The sequence below is a fragment of the Pituophis catenifer genome, unplaced genomic scaffold (assembly GCF_029215685.1).
Source record: "Pituophis catenifer annectens isolate HBS135680 unplaced genomic scaffold, rPitCat1.0.hap2 SCAF_1, whole genome shotgun sequence".
NCBI classification, from domain to species: Eukaryota; Metazoa; Chordata; class Lepidosauria; order Squamata; family Colubridae; genus Pituophis; species Pituophis catenifer.
Window position 1 is genome coordinate 332,002,805 of NW_027256881.1, and position 17,342 is coordinate 332,020,146.

The following is a 17,342-nucleotide window of genomic DNA, read 5'->3' on the forward strand; positions in this document are numbered from 1 at the left end:
AAAAAAAAGATTGATTCTTCTAGCCATAACACTAGAAGACCAGTATGTGGTGCTATTGACTTTATTTTATTTAGTTTTCCTTTTTATTTGCCATTAAAGCAAGAAAGGTTGCAAGAGTCATCTTTCTCTCACACACTCCTACATTAGGGGGAGAATGAAAAGTGAGGAGCTGCTATGGAAGATACTGAAGGTAATGATAGCACTATCACCAAAGCAAGGGACAGAGCTAGGGTGTACAGATGCAGAGCAGAGGTGGGTTTCAGCAGGTTCTGACCAGTTCTGGAGAATCATAGCAGAAATTTTGAGTACTTCGGAGAACCGGTAGTAAAAATTCCGATTGGCCCCACCCCCATCTATTCTCTGCCTCCCAAGTCCCAGCTGATCAGGAGGAAATGGGGATTTTGCAGTATCCTTTCCCTGCCATGCCTACCAAGCCACGCCCACCAAGCCACACCCACAGAACCGGTAGTAAAAATTTTTGAAACCCATCACTGATGCAGAGGGCTTCTAGGATAGTATGTTTGAGACCAGTAATTCACCCTACAAGTTAGTCCTTGACTTACGATCACAATTGAGCCCAAAATTTCTATTAAGTGATCCATTTGTTAAGTGAGTTTTGCCCCATTTTACGACTTTTCGTGCCACATAAGTGAGTCACTGCAGTTGATAAGTTAGCAACCTAAGGTCGCAAAAGTGGATCACATGACTCCGGGACGACCGCAAAGGTCATAAGTATGAACCAGTTGCCATGCATCTGAATTTTGATCACATGATCATGGGGATCATCAGTTGTAACTATGAAAAATGGTCACACGTCACATTTTTCAGAGCTGTTGTAACTTTGAACAGTCGCTAAACGAACTGTTGTAAGTTGAGGATTACTTGTATAGGCTTACTTTGCCATAACACGGTGGTATGAAATGCATGGAGAGATGTACTAAAAATTAAGCTTAGTTTTTAAAGGACATTGTGTTTATGCTTGGGTCATAAACAACTTTTTTTCCCTTCTTTTCCCCCCCTCACTTCTTTCTCTACATCTTTTAAATTGGGGGATGTTGGGATTTGCATGCACAGAAGTTATTTTTTAGTTTTAATTTTTGGGTTTGATAGGTAAGCTAAGTTAATGTTAAGGGACAGAGTTTTCCTCTATGCTAATGTTAAGTTGGAAGACCTCTTGGTCTATCAATATATCAGATTCGGAGATTGTTGAAGCAGAGACTGGTCTTTCCATGAGGAATCACTGAATCATCTGAAATGAAGCAAATATTGCAAAGCAGCTTCCTAGAGAGATTTAAAAAGAATGGATCTGGAATTCCAGAGGGAGTAGGGTTCTAAAAATTGGGGCTGATGAGAGACCACAAGGAGCATGCTCATTACTTAAAAATTGGAGGAGTTGAAGAAGGATGGAGGGAGATCTGATATGGAAATGAGGAATTTCCTTAATAGTAAGAACTATTAAGCAATGGAACAATTTGCCTCTGGATATTGGGGTACTCAGTCGCTGGAGGCTTTCAAGAAAAGATTGGACAACCATTTGTCTGAGATGGTATGAGGACTCCACCTTGGGCAAAGGGTTGGACTAGAAGACCTCCAAAGTCCCTTCCAGCAGGGGTGAAATGCTACCGGTTCGGACCGGTTCGTCCGAACTGGTAGTAATAAAAGCTTTCTAGCGAATCTAAATCGCACGGCACAGCTGTTCCCCCACCCCTCACTGTTCTACTTACTTTAGAAAAGGCTTCTTAAACCTTCTTTTTCAGCACTGTGTGGTAGCATCTGCGGTGCGCATGTGCGCAATGCATGCATTTGGTGTGCACCGTGCATGCGCGCGCACAGCAAACCAGTAGCAGACTTCGGAGCATTTCACCACTGCCTTCCAGCCTCCTGTCACAATCAATCCAATGCTGCTAGCAACGCCAATTGAAAGATATAGAGGTCCAGAATACAGGCAGGGTGAGGATTCTGACCACTTTCTGGACAATTCTGAAAACAGTTTCCAGAAATAAAAGTTGGGCAGAAAGTCATTTTATGCATCTCCCTCTGACATTTGGTCTAGTCAGTGGTTAAGACACCAGGCTAGAAAGCAGAAGACTGCGAGTTCTATTCCTGCCTTAGCCATAAAAGCCAGCTAGACGACTTTGGACCACTCATTCTCTCAGTCCAAACCACCTGACAGGATTATTGTAATGGGAAAAATAGGAGGAAGAAGGAATATTAGGTATGTATGCTGCCTTGAGTTGTTTATAAAAATAATAAAGATGGAATCAAAGAATAAAATAAAAATATCACAGAAAGTGCCAACACTAGGTTGATCTTGGCTAATCGTCAAAAAACAAAGTAAGATGGACGGGTGGTATTTTGGAGGAAGCAAGAAATCCCACAGTATAAACTAGACTGGAACTTTAGAAAAAACATCTCAGAAAAAGGCAGCGGTCTTGTTGTCAAGAAACTCCAGGGAAACTTTACCTTCTAATTTTTCTCCCAAGTAATTACCAGAATTGAGGAGGTCCTCTTACATTCCTTACTAAGAACTAAGCAAGTGGTTGAAAACAATAATATGGTGCAAATGATGGTATATTCAACATAAGCATGCTGAAACGATAGACCACCTTAAAGGATTAGCCTGAGTGGGTGGGGGAGATAAGAGCTTCGTTTGCTTGATGAATTCAACTCATTTTGTAAGGTTGAAATGCATTTTGTTTTATTAAGAAAATTTGTATGGACACCCAACTCATTCATGGTGACTTCAGGGTATAAACTTGGGAGTTCTCTTGCTTTTCTTTCTTGTTATTCTTCTCCACTCATCTCCTGCTTCTTATGCTATCTCTTCTAGAAGAGAGAGGGAAGTATATGGGTTTATACTTAGATACTTTTGTGAGCAAGAGTACCGTAGCTTGTTTGTGAAAAAGAAGAAGCATCGGATGGAAACTAATCAAGGAGAGAATCAACTGAGAGCTAAGAAGAAATTTCCTGACAGTTAAACAACTAGAACAACAATTAATCAGTGGAATGGCTTGCCACCAGAATGTCTTTGGAGATTCTCAGTCATCCAGGTCACTGTTACCCCAAAGGCACATTTTCCAGAGGCAACTGGACTTTCTGGTTTTTCTTTGAAGACGTTTCGCTTCTCATCCCAGAAGCTTCTTCAGAAGCTTCTGGGATGAGAAGCGAAACGTCTTCAATGAAAAACCAGAAAGTCCAGTTGCCTCTGGAAAATGTGCCTTTGGGACTTGCCACCAGAAGTTCTGAGTGCTCTAACACTGGAGGTTTTTAAGAAGAGATTAGAGAACCATTTCTCTGAAATATTATAGTATTTTCTGCTTGAGCAGGGGTTGGCCTAGAAGATATCCAAGGTCCATTCAAATGCTGTTATTCTGAAAGATTTGATATATTGAAGTGGTTTGGCAGATTGTAGTGGAGTGTAGTCTGGAGTTTAGAATAGCAGAATTGGAAGGGACCTTGGAGGTCTTCTAGTCCAACCCCCTGCTTAGGCAGGAAACCCTACACCACTTCAGACAAATGGTTATCCAATCTCTTCTTTAAAACTTCCAGTGTTAAGAGCATTCGCAACTTCTGGAGGCAAGTTGTTCCACTGATTAATTGTTCTCACTGTCAGGAAATTTCTCCTTAGTTCTAAGTTGCTTCTCTCCTTGATTAGTTTCCACCCATTGCTTCTTGTCCTGCCCTCAGGTGCTTTGGAGAATAGTTTGACTCCCTCTTCTTTGTGGCAACCCCTGAGATATTGGAACACTGCTATCGTGTCTCCCCTAGTCCTTCTCTTCATCAAACTAGACATACCCAGTTCCTGCAGCCGTTCTTCATATGTTTTAGCCTCCAGTCCCCTAATCATCTTTGTTGCTCTTCTCTGCACTCTTTCTAGCTAAGGGATAGAGTCTCAGGAAGGAGGGGCTGCTTCCCAGAAGGCAAAGTGGCAGTGGAGCTTTCATGTCTGGTTGGCAGGAAGAGGGAAAAGATGACCCTCCCTAGCAGTTCCACAGGGTATTGTTATGCAGATCATAGTTTTAGTCTGGCAAAGTTCTGCCTGAAGGGGAATAACAATAAACTACTCAGAAGTAACTCCACATGTTGTTTTTTGTCTGTTCTGTCTGACAAGAGGGAGAAAATGGGTGGATAAATGGGGCACCTTATTTTATAGGTAATTTTAATAATCAGTGGTTAGTAAAAAATGTCTTTGTCTTGGCCCTTTTTTATATACTGTTGTTTCTGGCAGGTATAGTTTTGTACATTCATATGTAGGAGGAAATCTCCAAGATTGGTTTCAACTGGAATTGAATCAAATGGCCCTGAGGATTGGATTAAATACTCTTTGTGATCCCTTCCAGCTCCACGAATCTGATTCTTTGACTTGACAATGGCTTAAGCTGGCAGGAGCACAAGCAAAGAGAACAAATCCAGACAGGCCCATTACTAAAACATGGTGGAGATGTCATCTGGATCCAAGGTTGAGAAACGAGCAGGAAGAGCTCTTTACATTACATAAGCTTGGGTGAATGAAATTCAAGATTTAAACCAGAGGGCCTGGTGACTTTGTTCTGCAGTAGTTGCTCTTCTTCATTGCTAGCACTTCTTGTATGTGAAATAAGAATAACCTATCAGTCCCAGCCTTGTCCCAGATTCTTTGGAACTAGTTTCCAAGTGCAGATTAGAGTTTGCAAACAAAGATTTGTTTACAAGGGGCTGCCACACATAAGATGGGGTCAACCTATTCTCCAAAGCACCCGAAGGCAGAACAAGAAGGAGTGGATGGAAACTAATCAAGGAGAGATCCAACCTAGAACTAAGGAGAAATTTCCTAACAGTCAGAACAATTGATCAGTGGAACAGCTTGCCTTCAGAAGTTGTAGGTGCTCCATCACTGGAGGTTTTTTCAGAAGAATTGCTCAACCATTTGCTTGAAATGCTATGGGGTGTCCTGCATGAGCAGGGGGTTGGACTAGAAGACCTCCAAAGTCCCTTCCAGCTGTTATTCTGTTAATTATTACCAGATCTTGGCTGAAGCTCTGACATTATCACTGTGTTTTGTGGCAATGAATTCTCTACGTCATTTGGCGAAGGCTTTAGCTAAACAACTCACAGCGCTAGCATTGCTGAGAGAGAAATGCTTCTTTCCCCCTATTTTTTGTGTAAGAGGCACATATTTCCTCCCTAATTTTTACACATATTTTAGCTTCTCCTTCAATCCTGCCCTGCCCCCCCCCAAAAAACAGTTTTAAGTCTTTGATTCTGTCCAATGTAACTGTCTCGACTGGACAGGATTACTTATCCATTTTGGCTCTTGTCCTGTTTCCATGATGCCGTGAGAAAAAAGTGTGTGCCCCACCAGGGAGTAGGAAAAAGGCGGCAGTGTAGAGCGGAGGCATGCCAAGAACCACAGGTGTTATAGACATCATGAATCTGAGGAAACTTCTCACTGAGGACATTTGGAGGTCATCCCATCCAGCCCTGGAATGAATTCGTTCTCTTGAAACTCAAACCGCCTAATGGCTCACAGGATGGGACAGAGCTTAGCATGGCAATGCAGCCCATGGACTGAGCTGCCAATCAAGATGTTTACACCTCACCTCTTGTCTGCAGCTCACTCCTGCCAGGAACTCAAATCAGGTGAGCACAAGTCGGGCCAGCAGCTAATTCCTCAGCCTCACCTTTGCAATAAAAAACCCAGCCTGTCTGTTTTATAGGGTTCTTGGAAGGATCACGAGGAGCGTACATACAATGAGTTCCGGAAAACTCCAGAAAGTATTTCATGTGTGCTGAATAACCTTAGACCATTAAGTAGGGAAGGAGGTCATTAAGATGCCATGAGGTTAAAGTCCAGAGAGAGTTTCTGAGGCATCTTTGCTTACTTCATAACTTTCCAACAACAAAACATAAAAGCTGTGCTGGATCAGAATTACCGGTAATATAATTTACCCACCTTCTCTTCCCTGATTGGACCTACTCAAGCAAGGCTAAAGTAAACAACCTCCTTGCTTGTTGTCCAGAATCTGGATACGCAGAGGTAGGTGGCTGCTGAATAGGGAAGTTCTAGTCTTATCAATCATTTCCAAATCACTTTGAAGACACTACTTGTAGTTATCAGTTGATCTGAATCTTTTCTAGGAACACAAGAATTTGTTGGATCAGGCTGAGGACTGTTTAACCCAGTGCTCTATTTATCCTGAGGATGAACCAAACAGCTTCAGGAAGTGCATTAGCTGGTCATAGAGGGAACAACTTTCCCAGGTAGTTTTCCTCAGCAACTGGTATTCAAAGACACACTGCTCTGAATACTGTATAGAGCACAGTGTTTCTCAAACTTGGCAACTTTAAGATGTGTGGACTTCAACTCCCAGAATTCCCCAGCCAAAATTCTGGGAGTTGAAATCTACACATATTAAAGTTGCAAAGGTTAAGAAACACTGATCTATTTCTATATTGGCATCATGGGCACTGGCACACACGCATACACACACAGTTTTTTCATGTGTAAAATTGGGGGGAAAACCCTGCTAGCTGACATCTTTAGCAACAAGAAATCAAACTACTTCCTATTTTTGTTATTTCAAAAAAGTTCTATTGATTACAAATTTAGTTCAGGAACTCAGTATTCCTCTTTAACAGTCCTCCAGATGGGTTGGACTGCATTTCCTAATTTCTCTAGCTACTAGCAGCATCTTTCTCCAAAGTAGCACCTTTCAAAAATATTGGACTATAACTGCCATCAGTTATAGTTCTGCTTTGTTTCTGAATTTTTCATTCTCTTTTTAATCTTGGGGCTTGAATTATGTTAGAAGGTAGTTTTCCTTAACCATAAACCATGCAAATATACAGGACTGAAGTACTTAAGATCCTTAGATGTGGTATTGGATGGGTCACCCTTTTCTTACCCATCTTATCTTTTCACCCCCCCTCTTTTCTCCTGGATTCTGCAGCTACCCTGTATCTATCCTTAAAACATCAAAGAAAATTGGCTGTCCTCTCCCAATACTCCTTTGCTTTTTAACATCTTTTATCTGCTGTTTTCTGATGACTGTGCAACACAAGTGGCTAAAAGTAGTAGAATTGCAAAAAAACATAATTGCCAGCCTCTCTCCCCCTGGGGCTACTCACTTTTCCTCTCCAGAAAGATTAGCCCACCCAAACCTCCTCATTAAGTGAGAATTGGATAACTTATGAACTTTTCTCCATTTGGGTTCAGAAGAAGAGCTAAAAGCAACTAACCACACTGAAGTCTACTATTTAGATAGCCCCAAACACACTGGCCAGTACATGAGAGGGAAGGTGCTGTGTCCATCTCCCAAATGGTGACTCGCCTAGAGATCCTCCATTTTTCTCACTGCTAGCAAGGTGGATCTGAATTTAATAGTTCAGCAAACTCTGAGCAGTTTCTCCCTTTGCCATATACTTCCTAGACCATTTTCATTCCATTGCAGCTTTGACTACCCAGATGCAGTTTGCTTAAAAGCCAGAACTGGACTGCGGAGGGGAGGAGGATGGGTGGGGTGAAAGACCCTTAAAAGGAGAAGGTATCATTTGGACTAATCTTACCAGGGACATTCCCAATGTAGAAGGGTCTCTGGAGGATGTGACCACATCCTCTTTGCAAGCCACACATGTGCCTAAACCTCAAGGGATTCTGTACAGTATATCCAGGTCCCCATATCAACCCCCCATAACCACCGAAAGCCTCCCATTCCTATGAAATGCATTTGAGTATGGAACAATGGGTACCCTTTCAACAGCTTGCTCCAGCTCGCGTCAGTGCTGAAGCCCAGCAGGGTGAGATAATCAGTCAATTGTTTCTGGAGTACAAGCCTCAAACTAGATCCTGAAGGGCCTTTGGGCAGGACGGGGTTGGGGTCTGGGGGAATGCTCTGGAAATGCCAGGATATGCTTCAGACTGTCACTCCCCCACCCCCAAATAGGGAGTGGTGTAGAGGTCCTTCTTTCTATCTACTCTGACAGAAGCTAGTTTCCAAAAGACGGTGTGGTGTGGTTGTTTTTTTTTGAATGAATGTAATGCAAAAACAAAAAACAAAAGGAAGAAGAAATAAAAATAACCACTCCATTTAAAACTGGTTGTTGTTTTGTTTCTGGTTCATTTCTCCCAGTGGCACAACATGGACAAAGGCTTCATTGTGGATCAAAATCTTCTGGATGAACAATTCATCCTGGTGACTAACCAAGCGATGGGAGCTTCCTGTGTCGCTCTCGCCACGCTGAAATGTCAGACCCAGTTCCTGAATGAATGAGTCCAGATGACGGCAGCTACGTTGGGCCTTGAGTGCCCCGAACAGAAAAATCTTTGCTCCTCCCTGCTCCTCCTTCGCTCTCCCAACAGCACAGGGGGATCAGTTGGCCTCAAGGAAAAGGCACTCTGCTCATGTTTAGGTGTATAACAGCTTTGGATTTTTGCAGAACTCTGCAGTCTTGTTGAGACTCAGCTCAATGGAAAAAGAAAGCATAGAAAAGAGAGAGAGAGAGAGAGAGAGAAAGAAAGAGAGGGATCCAACAAAGACTTTCTGGATCTCAGAAATGTGGCATCGCTGGTGGTGTGCTTTTAACTTGGCTGCTCTTAATCAGAGTAGGGTGGTAGAATCAAATCTAGTCCAGGATCTTGTTGCTAACCTTGGCAGTATCCTGTCTCATACTGTGCACAACCAGAAGCCTCCTGAGAAGCTCACAAGCAGGGGGCAGAGAATACAGGTAGTCCTCAACTTATGACCACAATGGAGCCCAAAATTTAAGCTGCTGAGCGAGATCATTGTTAAGGTGAATTTTGCCCCATTTTACAATTTTTCTTGCCACCGTTGTTAAGTGAATCAGTTCAGTGTTAAGTTTGTTAGGTGAATCTGGTTTTCCCAATTGACTTTGCTTATCAGAAGATCAGAAAAGGTGATGACAGAACCCCGGGACACTGCAACCATCATAAATATGAACCAGTTGCTAAGCATCCAGATTTTGATCATGTGACCAAGGGGATGCTGCAATGGTCATAAGTGTGAAAAACGGTCAGAAATCACTTTTTTCAGTGTAGCTTTGAATGGTTTTAAATCGAGGACTACCTGTAATCACTTATTATTTCTTAATAATTATTATTGCACATAACTTGTGAGAAATACCTTATGCTGTTTAAGACAGAGCAACAATTTCTGTTTCTCCATTTTAAAGCACTTAAAACTTAAGGCCATTTGAGCACCTGAGACGGAAAAATCCCATAAATATGCTTCTTTCTATTGTGAAAAAAAGCAAAATTAAAACAAATAGCCCTTTGCTGCCTGATAAATAAAGTCTGCTGAATGAAGGCAGGCAGAGGTAGACTTTTTCAGTACAGGGAGGTTTCATTTCGCTAACACAGGAGTTTTGGAAGGTCCATTTACTAACTCCACAGTTGGTCTAATGCATTACAATCTTAGAATAACAGAGTTGGAAGGGATCTTGTAGGTCATCTAGTCCAACCCAATGCTTAAGCTGGAGACCCTACACTATTTCTGACAAGTGGCTGTCCAGTCTCTTCTTGAAAGCCTCCAGTGATGAAGCTCCCACAACTTCTGAAGGCAACTTCTATTCCACTGATTGATTGCTCTCGCTGTCAGAAAATTTCTCCTTATTTCTACGTTGAATCTCTCCTTGGTCAGTTTCCATCCATTATTCCTTGTCTGGCCTTCAGATGCTTTGGAAAATAGCTTGACCCCCTCTTCTCTGTGGCAGCCCCTCAAATATTGGAACACTGCTATCATGTCTCCCCTGGTCCTTCTCTTCACTAGACTAGCCATACCCAGTTCCTATAACCGTTCTTTGTATGCTTTAGCCTCCAGGCCACTAATAATCTTTGCTGCTCTTCTCTGCACTCTTTCTAGAATCTCAACATCTTTTTATAGTGTGGTGACCAAAACTGGATGCAGTACTCTAGGTCAGTGATGAAATTCATTTTTTTTTACTACTACCAGTTCTATGGGCGTGGCTTGGTGGGTGTAGGGTGGCTTAATGGGAGTGGTTTGGTGGGCATGGCAGGGGAAGGATACTGCAAAATCTCCATTCCCAAACCAGCCAGAGATGGTATTTGCTGGTTTTCCGAACTATTCAAAATTTCCGCTACCGGTTCTCCAGAACCTGTCAGAACCTGCTGGATTTCATCCTTGCTCTAGGTGTGGTCTTCCTAAGGCTTTGTAGAGTGGTACTAGCATGTCATATGATCTTGATTCAGTCCCTCTGTTAATGCAATTTAGGATTGCATTGGCTTTTTTGGCTGCTGCCACACACTTTTAGCTCATATTTAGCTGGTTGTTCACTAAAACTCCAATATCCCTCTCACAGTTACTGCTGTTAAGCCAGGTTTCATCTAATCTGTACGTATAATTTTGCTTTTCTTGCCTAAGTGTGAGACTTTATTTTTGTCTAAGTTGAATTTCATTTTATTAAATAGGGCCCAGTGTTCATGTCTGCTGAGATCCATCTGGATCTTGAGCCTATCATCTAAGGCAGAGGTGTCAAACTCGTGACCAGTGGGCCGGATGCGTCACACGCTGGCCATGCCCATGCCCGGTTTAGCGAAGAGGGGGAAAAAAGGTGCGATACATCATGTGACTACAATGTGACGCCGCAAGTTTGACACCCCTGATCTAGGGTGTTGGCTGTTCCAGCCAGCTTAGTGTCGTCTGCAAATTGGATGAATTCCCTTTCTATTCCCTCATCTAATATTTGCAATATTTGCAAATTTCACTTGCAAACAGCGGGGCAGCTCACGAATGGCAGGAAATCATAAACAGGGATGGAAAGAATCAGCCCCGCCCAGTGCTTATCCGTGGAGGTAGACTTCCTCTAGTCATGCAGTTTCCATTCAAACAGAATGAAAATTCTGTTCATTTCATTTTCAGAAAATTCATTTTCTGAAAATTGGTAGGAAAACTCCAGAGTTTTCAGCAATTCAGGCAGGGACCTGAAGCCAAACTCAAACTCAAGCAAACCAAACATTACTTCACAAGCCAAGAAAGGCACAAATTGAACAAAGGCAAGATGGCTGTTTTTGAAGTCACTGGTGGAGGGGACATTCCAGTAAGAGCGAGCAAGGTCACCTTGTCATCTGACACACAACTTTTTTTTTCTTGGTGGTCTGTGACTTGGCATGTTAGGGGAATCCAGTTGCTGTTCCCTGTGGTGTAAAGAGAGATGGTATAGTTTGGACCGGTTCGCCCGAACTGGTAGCGGAAATCGCGGGTGGGCCTGCCCACCTGCCCAGGCGTTATGCCATCCTCTTTAGGCACATTTTTGAGGCCAGGTGCAGGCACGGAAGGCGTATGCACAAGCAAAGCGCATGCGCCAAGGGCCGGGCGCATGCGTGGAAGGCAGGAGCACGCATGAAGCAAGTGTGCACACGTGGGGCGAACTGATAGTAACATAATCTGCAACCCACCGCTGGGTGTAAAGCAGGTTATCAAGCTAAACTGCAAGGCCTATATACACCCTATACCCTTAGCCAATTTTTTCCCCTAGGTTCACGCAAACCCTAAAATAACCAAGTCAGCTGCTAGGCTTGTACAGCCTGCAAGCCTTCAAAAGAAAAGTAAACAAGGCAAAGCCATCCTAACTAAGTTAACTGTATTGGGAACATGCAGGGTCAGTTCTTTAATGGAACCGATTAAAGCTTCTCTGTGAACAAAGCCATTTCTTTAGGCCCTGCCTGGAGTTCAGCAAGCTTGGATGAACCCAAGATATCTCTGGCTTTGACAAATCCAGCATAGTCTACCAGGAAAACGTTAGCGTGTCCTTTCCTTCCGCTTCTGTCACTGCCATTCCCGCTTAAAGAATCACATTCAAATCAAGAGAAGTAACAGCTCCACTAAATGCTTCACGGATCCAGTCCCACCTTAAGCGCTGCAAGCAGAGACTGAACAACTGGGAACATTCAGCCTCCATAACGACACATTGAAAATACCTGCAGAAAAAGGCCAAGAAAACTCTACCTTCCCCACAAAAGAATGATGTGGAATGCAGGTAGTCCTCAACTTACGACGGCAATTTAGGACCAGAATTTTGGTTGCTAAGCAAGTCAGTTTTAAGTGAGTTGTGCCCAATTTTATGATCATTTTTTTTTTTTGCTATAGTTGTTAAGGGAATGACTACAGTTGTTAAGTGAATCACATTCACTTCACTGTTAAGCAAATCCGGCTTCCCACATTGACTCTGCTTGTTAGAACCTGGCAGGGAAGGTCACAAATAGCAACCCGATGACTCTGGGACGCTGCAACCGTCACAAACACACAACAGTTGCCAAGTGCCTGGATTTTGATCGTGTGGCCACAGGGATGCTGCAACCAGAGGTAGGTTTCAGCAGGTTCTGACCAATTCTGTAGAACCGGTAGTGGAAATTCAAAGAACCGGGGCAGGGCGGGTTCTTCAAAGTATTCAAAATAGATAGGGGTGGGGCCACCTCTGACTGGCCCCGCCCCTATCTATTCTCTGCCTCCCGAGTCCCAGCTGATCAGGAGGAAATGGGTATTTTGAGTATCTTTCTCCTGGAGTGGGTTGAGAATGGAGATTTTACAGTATCCTTCCCGTCACGCCCACCAAGCCATACCACACCCACCAAGCCACACCCACAGAACTGGTAGTAAAAAAAAATTTGAAACCCACCACTGGCTGTAACGGTCATAAGTGTGAGTCGTAAGTCACTTTTTTCAGTGCCATTGTAACTTCGAATGGTCACTAAATGAATAGCTATAAGATGAGGACTACCCGTAATAGTTGCTGAATATTAAGAAAAACATTCCTAACACAGAAAGGAAAGAGCTGAAGTGTGGAAGCAGCAGCCTATGCAGCCCCCGACCGACCCCCTCCCCCAATTCACTAAAGCTCTTCAAGTTGGGTGAATGGGGATGCTTTGATCTGCACCCAATCACCATAAAGGGAATTGGACCTTCGGGTCTAAATGGCACCTTCCAATAACTCTGGTTCTAAAATTGTGTTTCAGGAATGTGCAAAATATCACGTGATGCTTTGGGAAAGCCAAAAACCGAGGACCCAGAACAACAGCAGCAGATGTGTGGAGGTATGTATGTGAACGGAGGACACCCCCCCACCCCCCACCCCATGAGCGCAACAGAGCAGCTCAATTTAACCTCCATCCCACTCAACTCACCAGAGGAGGGAAAGCATTTGGCAAACCATCCCTCCCCGACTCTTGTTTTGAATTCCACCCCACTTTGTTTGCTTTAATTGTTCCTGACCCCATTGGGGAAGATACTTTCGGAATCTGGAACTCTCCTATAAATAGCTGTTGATGCGGCTGGAAGGGACTTGGCGAGAATAAGCTGTGAGTGTGTGGTTTGTGCGAGATGGAGGAATCTCACAATGGACTGAGGTTATCTTTCTCCCCTTTGGGAGACAATCTCTCTCCCCCACACCATGGTCAAAGTTAAAACAGAGTGCAGAAGGAGGGGGGGGACACAAACCTATGTTGCCAAGAATCATAAAAATTCTAGAAAGTACTGTAATACATCTGAAACATCCCTTTTTACCCAATTAGAGACTTAACAGATTTATTTCCTTACTTAAATGCTGATTTATTGTTTTGTTTGGAGGGCAATCTCCCCCATCCTCCAAGTTCCAAAAGCCTTAAAAGACAAAACGCCTGCAGGAAGCTCAGAAGAAGCAGGGAAGAAGACAGCTGCTCTTTCCCACTGTATGTTACCAGATAGAGTGACTTTGCAGTGGGAGGTTCCATTTAATCATAAAAGATCATAAAAGACGATCTGATCAAAGATACCTATTCATCCTACAACTGATTTGCTCCTATGGACCGGCAGAGGCGTCGTCTAACAAATTTTAAGCATGAACAAGTTACTTTACCATTTACTTGTCCAGAAAATGGTAAATGGAATTTTAAACGGAAGGACACTTTCTACCCCCCCTCCCCTTTCAAGACAACAGGATACCTGTTCTCATCCAGTGGAGAGCCAACTTGCAACTCCCGCCCCCCTCCCCAGACAGGATATTTGAGATTACTTTAAAAGAGAGTGAAACATATCCATGAAGAACAGGTTTAACTGCTAAGTGGAAATTCTTTGTGGAGAATCTGTGAGTACTGGAAAACAAAGGGGAGGATTGCTCCTAGAGAGATTTAACGATCTGCTGCTAGAAAAAGGATATTGGGTTAGATATTGGGTTAGTTTGTCCTTCTTCAAGCTCATCATTATGAACCTCTGAACTAGGAGCGCATGCAACGGCCCCAGAGAAGTCCTCCCTCCCCCCTCTCCCAATCCTCTTACCAAAGCGGATGGGCCACAGTGAACCTCCTCTGGAGACGAAGATTGGGGATCACACTCATTTTCTTGGAGAGAACAGGTGAGCTGTCGGTCTTGGAGGCTGGGGAAAGTCCTGGGGAGTTGGGTAGCTTGGAGCAGGAGGAGAGCATCCCACTTACATCCCGGCTGCTGTTCCTCAGAGGCAGAGAACTCAGGCAATTGCCACCACCACAGCTACCGCCCCCAAGGCTCCGCACGAAGCCAAGGAGGGTAGCTGATGGCCGAAAGGCTAAATTAGACTCTGGAGCTGGAAATGCCCAATGCCGTGCGCAAATGGGCCCCCAAAAGGACACCGTCACTGCCACAGAAGGGAGCACGGCTGGGACCCATCCTATTTGCAAGAAGCCAGCTCTCTCTCTGGTTCCTCCGGCTCTGTTGTCCTGATGTATTGGTGCTCTGTGTCCAGAGACGTGACAGCCTCCACGTTAGATATTCCGGCCCCAAAGGAACTTCACCATCCTCTGATTTTTGTGGCTCCTTGAAGGTACCCCAGCCATTATTCAAGCCCAAAGCAAGACACGCACAGGCACCATCTTATCCGCCCTGCTCTAGGGAACTTTCTGCTGTCGCCTCACCCCCAGCCGGGAAGCTAAACAAATGGCTTGGCATGGATCCAGCTGACAGCAGGGCCAAGTTTCTCTCGTCACTGTCTCCAGCAAGGGTAAGCCAGGGACAAGGGGCAAGAGGCTTGTCCCATAACTCACCTGCAGCTCCCTCTAGCTCCCTCCCTTAAACACTTAGGCCATCCTTGGGTAGACAGCTTGGATCTGCCAATGGTGGTCAGCCCTAACAAGACAGCAGAGCCCTTCCCAGAAGCTCAAATGCAAAAAAGACTTTGCATTTATAGAGCTGCCTCCCAGAGCAGCACAAGCCATTGGAAATGGCCACACTAAACCCTCGCAAAATTCCGGCAGGGCACAGTAGACCTGAAAACCTAAATCACTTATGTTCAAAACCGCCTAGCAGTCCTGGCAATGCTACTGATGCGGTGAGTCCAATTACACTGATAGTTGATCACCTCTGCTAGCCCGCCCTCTGGCCTCCGGTGAGTCCGATTTCACTGACAGCTGATCACCTCTGCCAACTCGCCCTCCCGGGCCTCGGTCTTCCAAACCCGTCTGGCAAATGTAAACATTTGCTCTGACCTTTTGCTGTTGCTCCGGGCTGCTTGCAAATAGCCGGCTGATACAAGAACTGCGGCGGCGATGCAAAAAATGAGCTAACAGTGATAAAGATGGGACAGCCGAGAGCCCCTGGGGAAATCTCTTGTAACTCTCTAACTTCGGCACAGTTCGTGTGGCAGGAGGGTGCGTGGGTGGGAGGGCGCGCATGTAACTTGATCTAGGCTATTAGCATATGGCGCTTCCCATCTTTTCCAGAACGAACTCTTCTGACAGGCAAACAGCTTGCTGGACTCTTGGTCAGAGAGCGATCCTTTCAGTTCAGAGACCGACGCTGGGATGGACTGCCTACAAAACATGTGATGCGCCACTGAACTAAAAGTAGACGAGAACAGCTGCGGATTCGTTTTCAGTTGGAAGGATGGGAGGCCTCCTGGGACATCACCCGTGGGGCCAGGTGGTATCATCATCTAGATGGAATCCTTCCCTGGCAGGACTTTTCCGCAAAGAGCAAGAATGGAAGAACGAGAGCCAGTTTGGTGTAGTGGTTAAAGGCACCGGGGAAACACCAGGAGGCTGTGAGTTTTCATCCTGCCTTAGGAATAAATTCAGCTGGATGACCTTGGGCACTCACCCTCTCTCAGTCCTAGGAAGAACGGCTGAAACGGACACTTCTTGATTCTGAAAGCCATTTCTGAAAAAAAAAATGTGGTCAAAAAACCTGCAGGGATTTGTCCAGGCAGTCTTGGATAACTTGAAGGCACTTCTGCCCCCAAAAGCAGACCAGACTTTTTCTTCAAACCAGTCTTCATTTCTATATGCACAGAAAAAACCATGACCTGGTAGGTCTACCCCATCATGGCTAGATTGTTCTGGTTACAAATTAAAAGAAAGACATGAGTCTGCTTGTGAAAGAGAAACAGGCAGAACCCTATGATGGGTTAACCATGGTCGCACTGTTAAATCTCTCAGAAGGTAGGGCTTGGGGGAGGGGCTTCATTCATGCCTCAGTGGGTCCTGTGGGGAGATTGCACAGGGCATATCTGACCAATGGGCTCTTAAAAGCTGATGAGAATATTGAGCTATTTTATAAAGCATTAGACTGTGTCCTTTGGGTCTTCAAATCCCAGGAATTCTTAAGGAAAAGCTCTTTGGCTGGAATCCTACATACTGACACACGTCATTGAGTGTGAAGTTGGAAGCCCTTTTGACAAGGCCTTTTGGCTTGACATTTTGCAAAGGAGTTCCAGGAATGTGAAGCAATAAATGAGGAAGGGATTTGGTAAGGATCTGAATCAAAAGAGGGTCGAAAGCCAGAGTCCCATAAACATAATTCCTTCTCGACTGGCTTGATCATGTATTGCCCTTCATCAGAGGCAGCTGGCAGAGATCCAGGCTCAGGAAGGTGGGAGAAAAACAAATGGGATTCCTTGACAGTAAATTCCCACTTGCTCCTGGATTCTTGCTAGGTAATTCTTGGCTTCCCTTGCACCCTCTGCAGCGTTGCTGAACCACTGCCTTTACCTGATATTTGGGGAGCTCTGAAAATTGGGGGGCAACCAAATACAGATATGCAGTGGGCAAAAAAGGAATGTCAGATTTCCTCCAAAGAAGTTGGGTTAGATGTGTGTATCCCACCTCCTGCCAAGTGACTATATAAGGTTATAAAGCAGAAGGAAAAACAAATGACTCTGGTGTTACAAAGCCTCACATTTGGGAGGAAGACTGGAAACTTTTTCTGATCCTGGTCTTGATGCTTGATTAGTGTTTTCATTTTTTAAAAAAATAAAGGACCCTAAGCTGAAAACATTTCACATTTAACAAAGAACCTTTGCAGAACATTTGCTTTGCCTGTGAAATCTTCCCTTACTTCCTGAAGCAAAGCGATCTGTATATTCTCCTGTACCTAAAAAGATGCTTT

The 17,342-nt window shown here is 44.3% G+C and overlaps 1 protein-coding gene across 1 annotated transcript in view; it reads right to left on the reverse strand.

The window, feature by feature from the left end:
- PDE4C (phosphodiesterase 4C) overlaps positions 1 to 14,410 on the reverse strand; it is a 51,013-nt gene extending 36,603 nt beyond the window's left edge. The window contains exon 1 of the mRNA XM_070931753.1: positions 14,265 to 14,410. Within this exon, the coding sequence (XP_070787854.1) occupies positions 14,265 to 14,410 (146 nt within the window). The remainder of the gene's footprint in view (positions 1 to 14,264) is intronic.
- Positions 14,411 to 17,342: the final 2,932 nt, after the last annotated feature.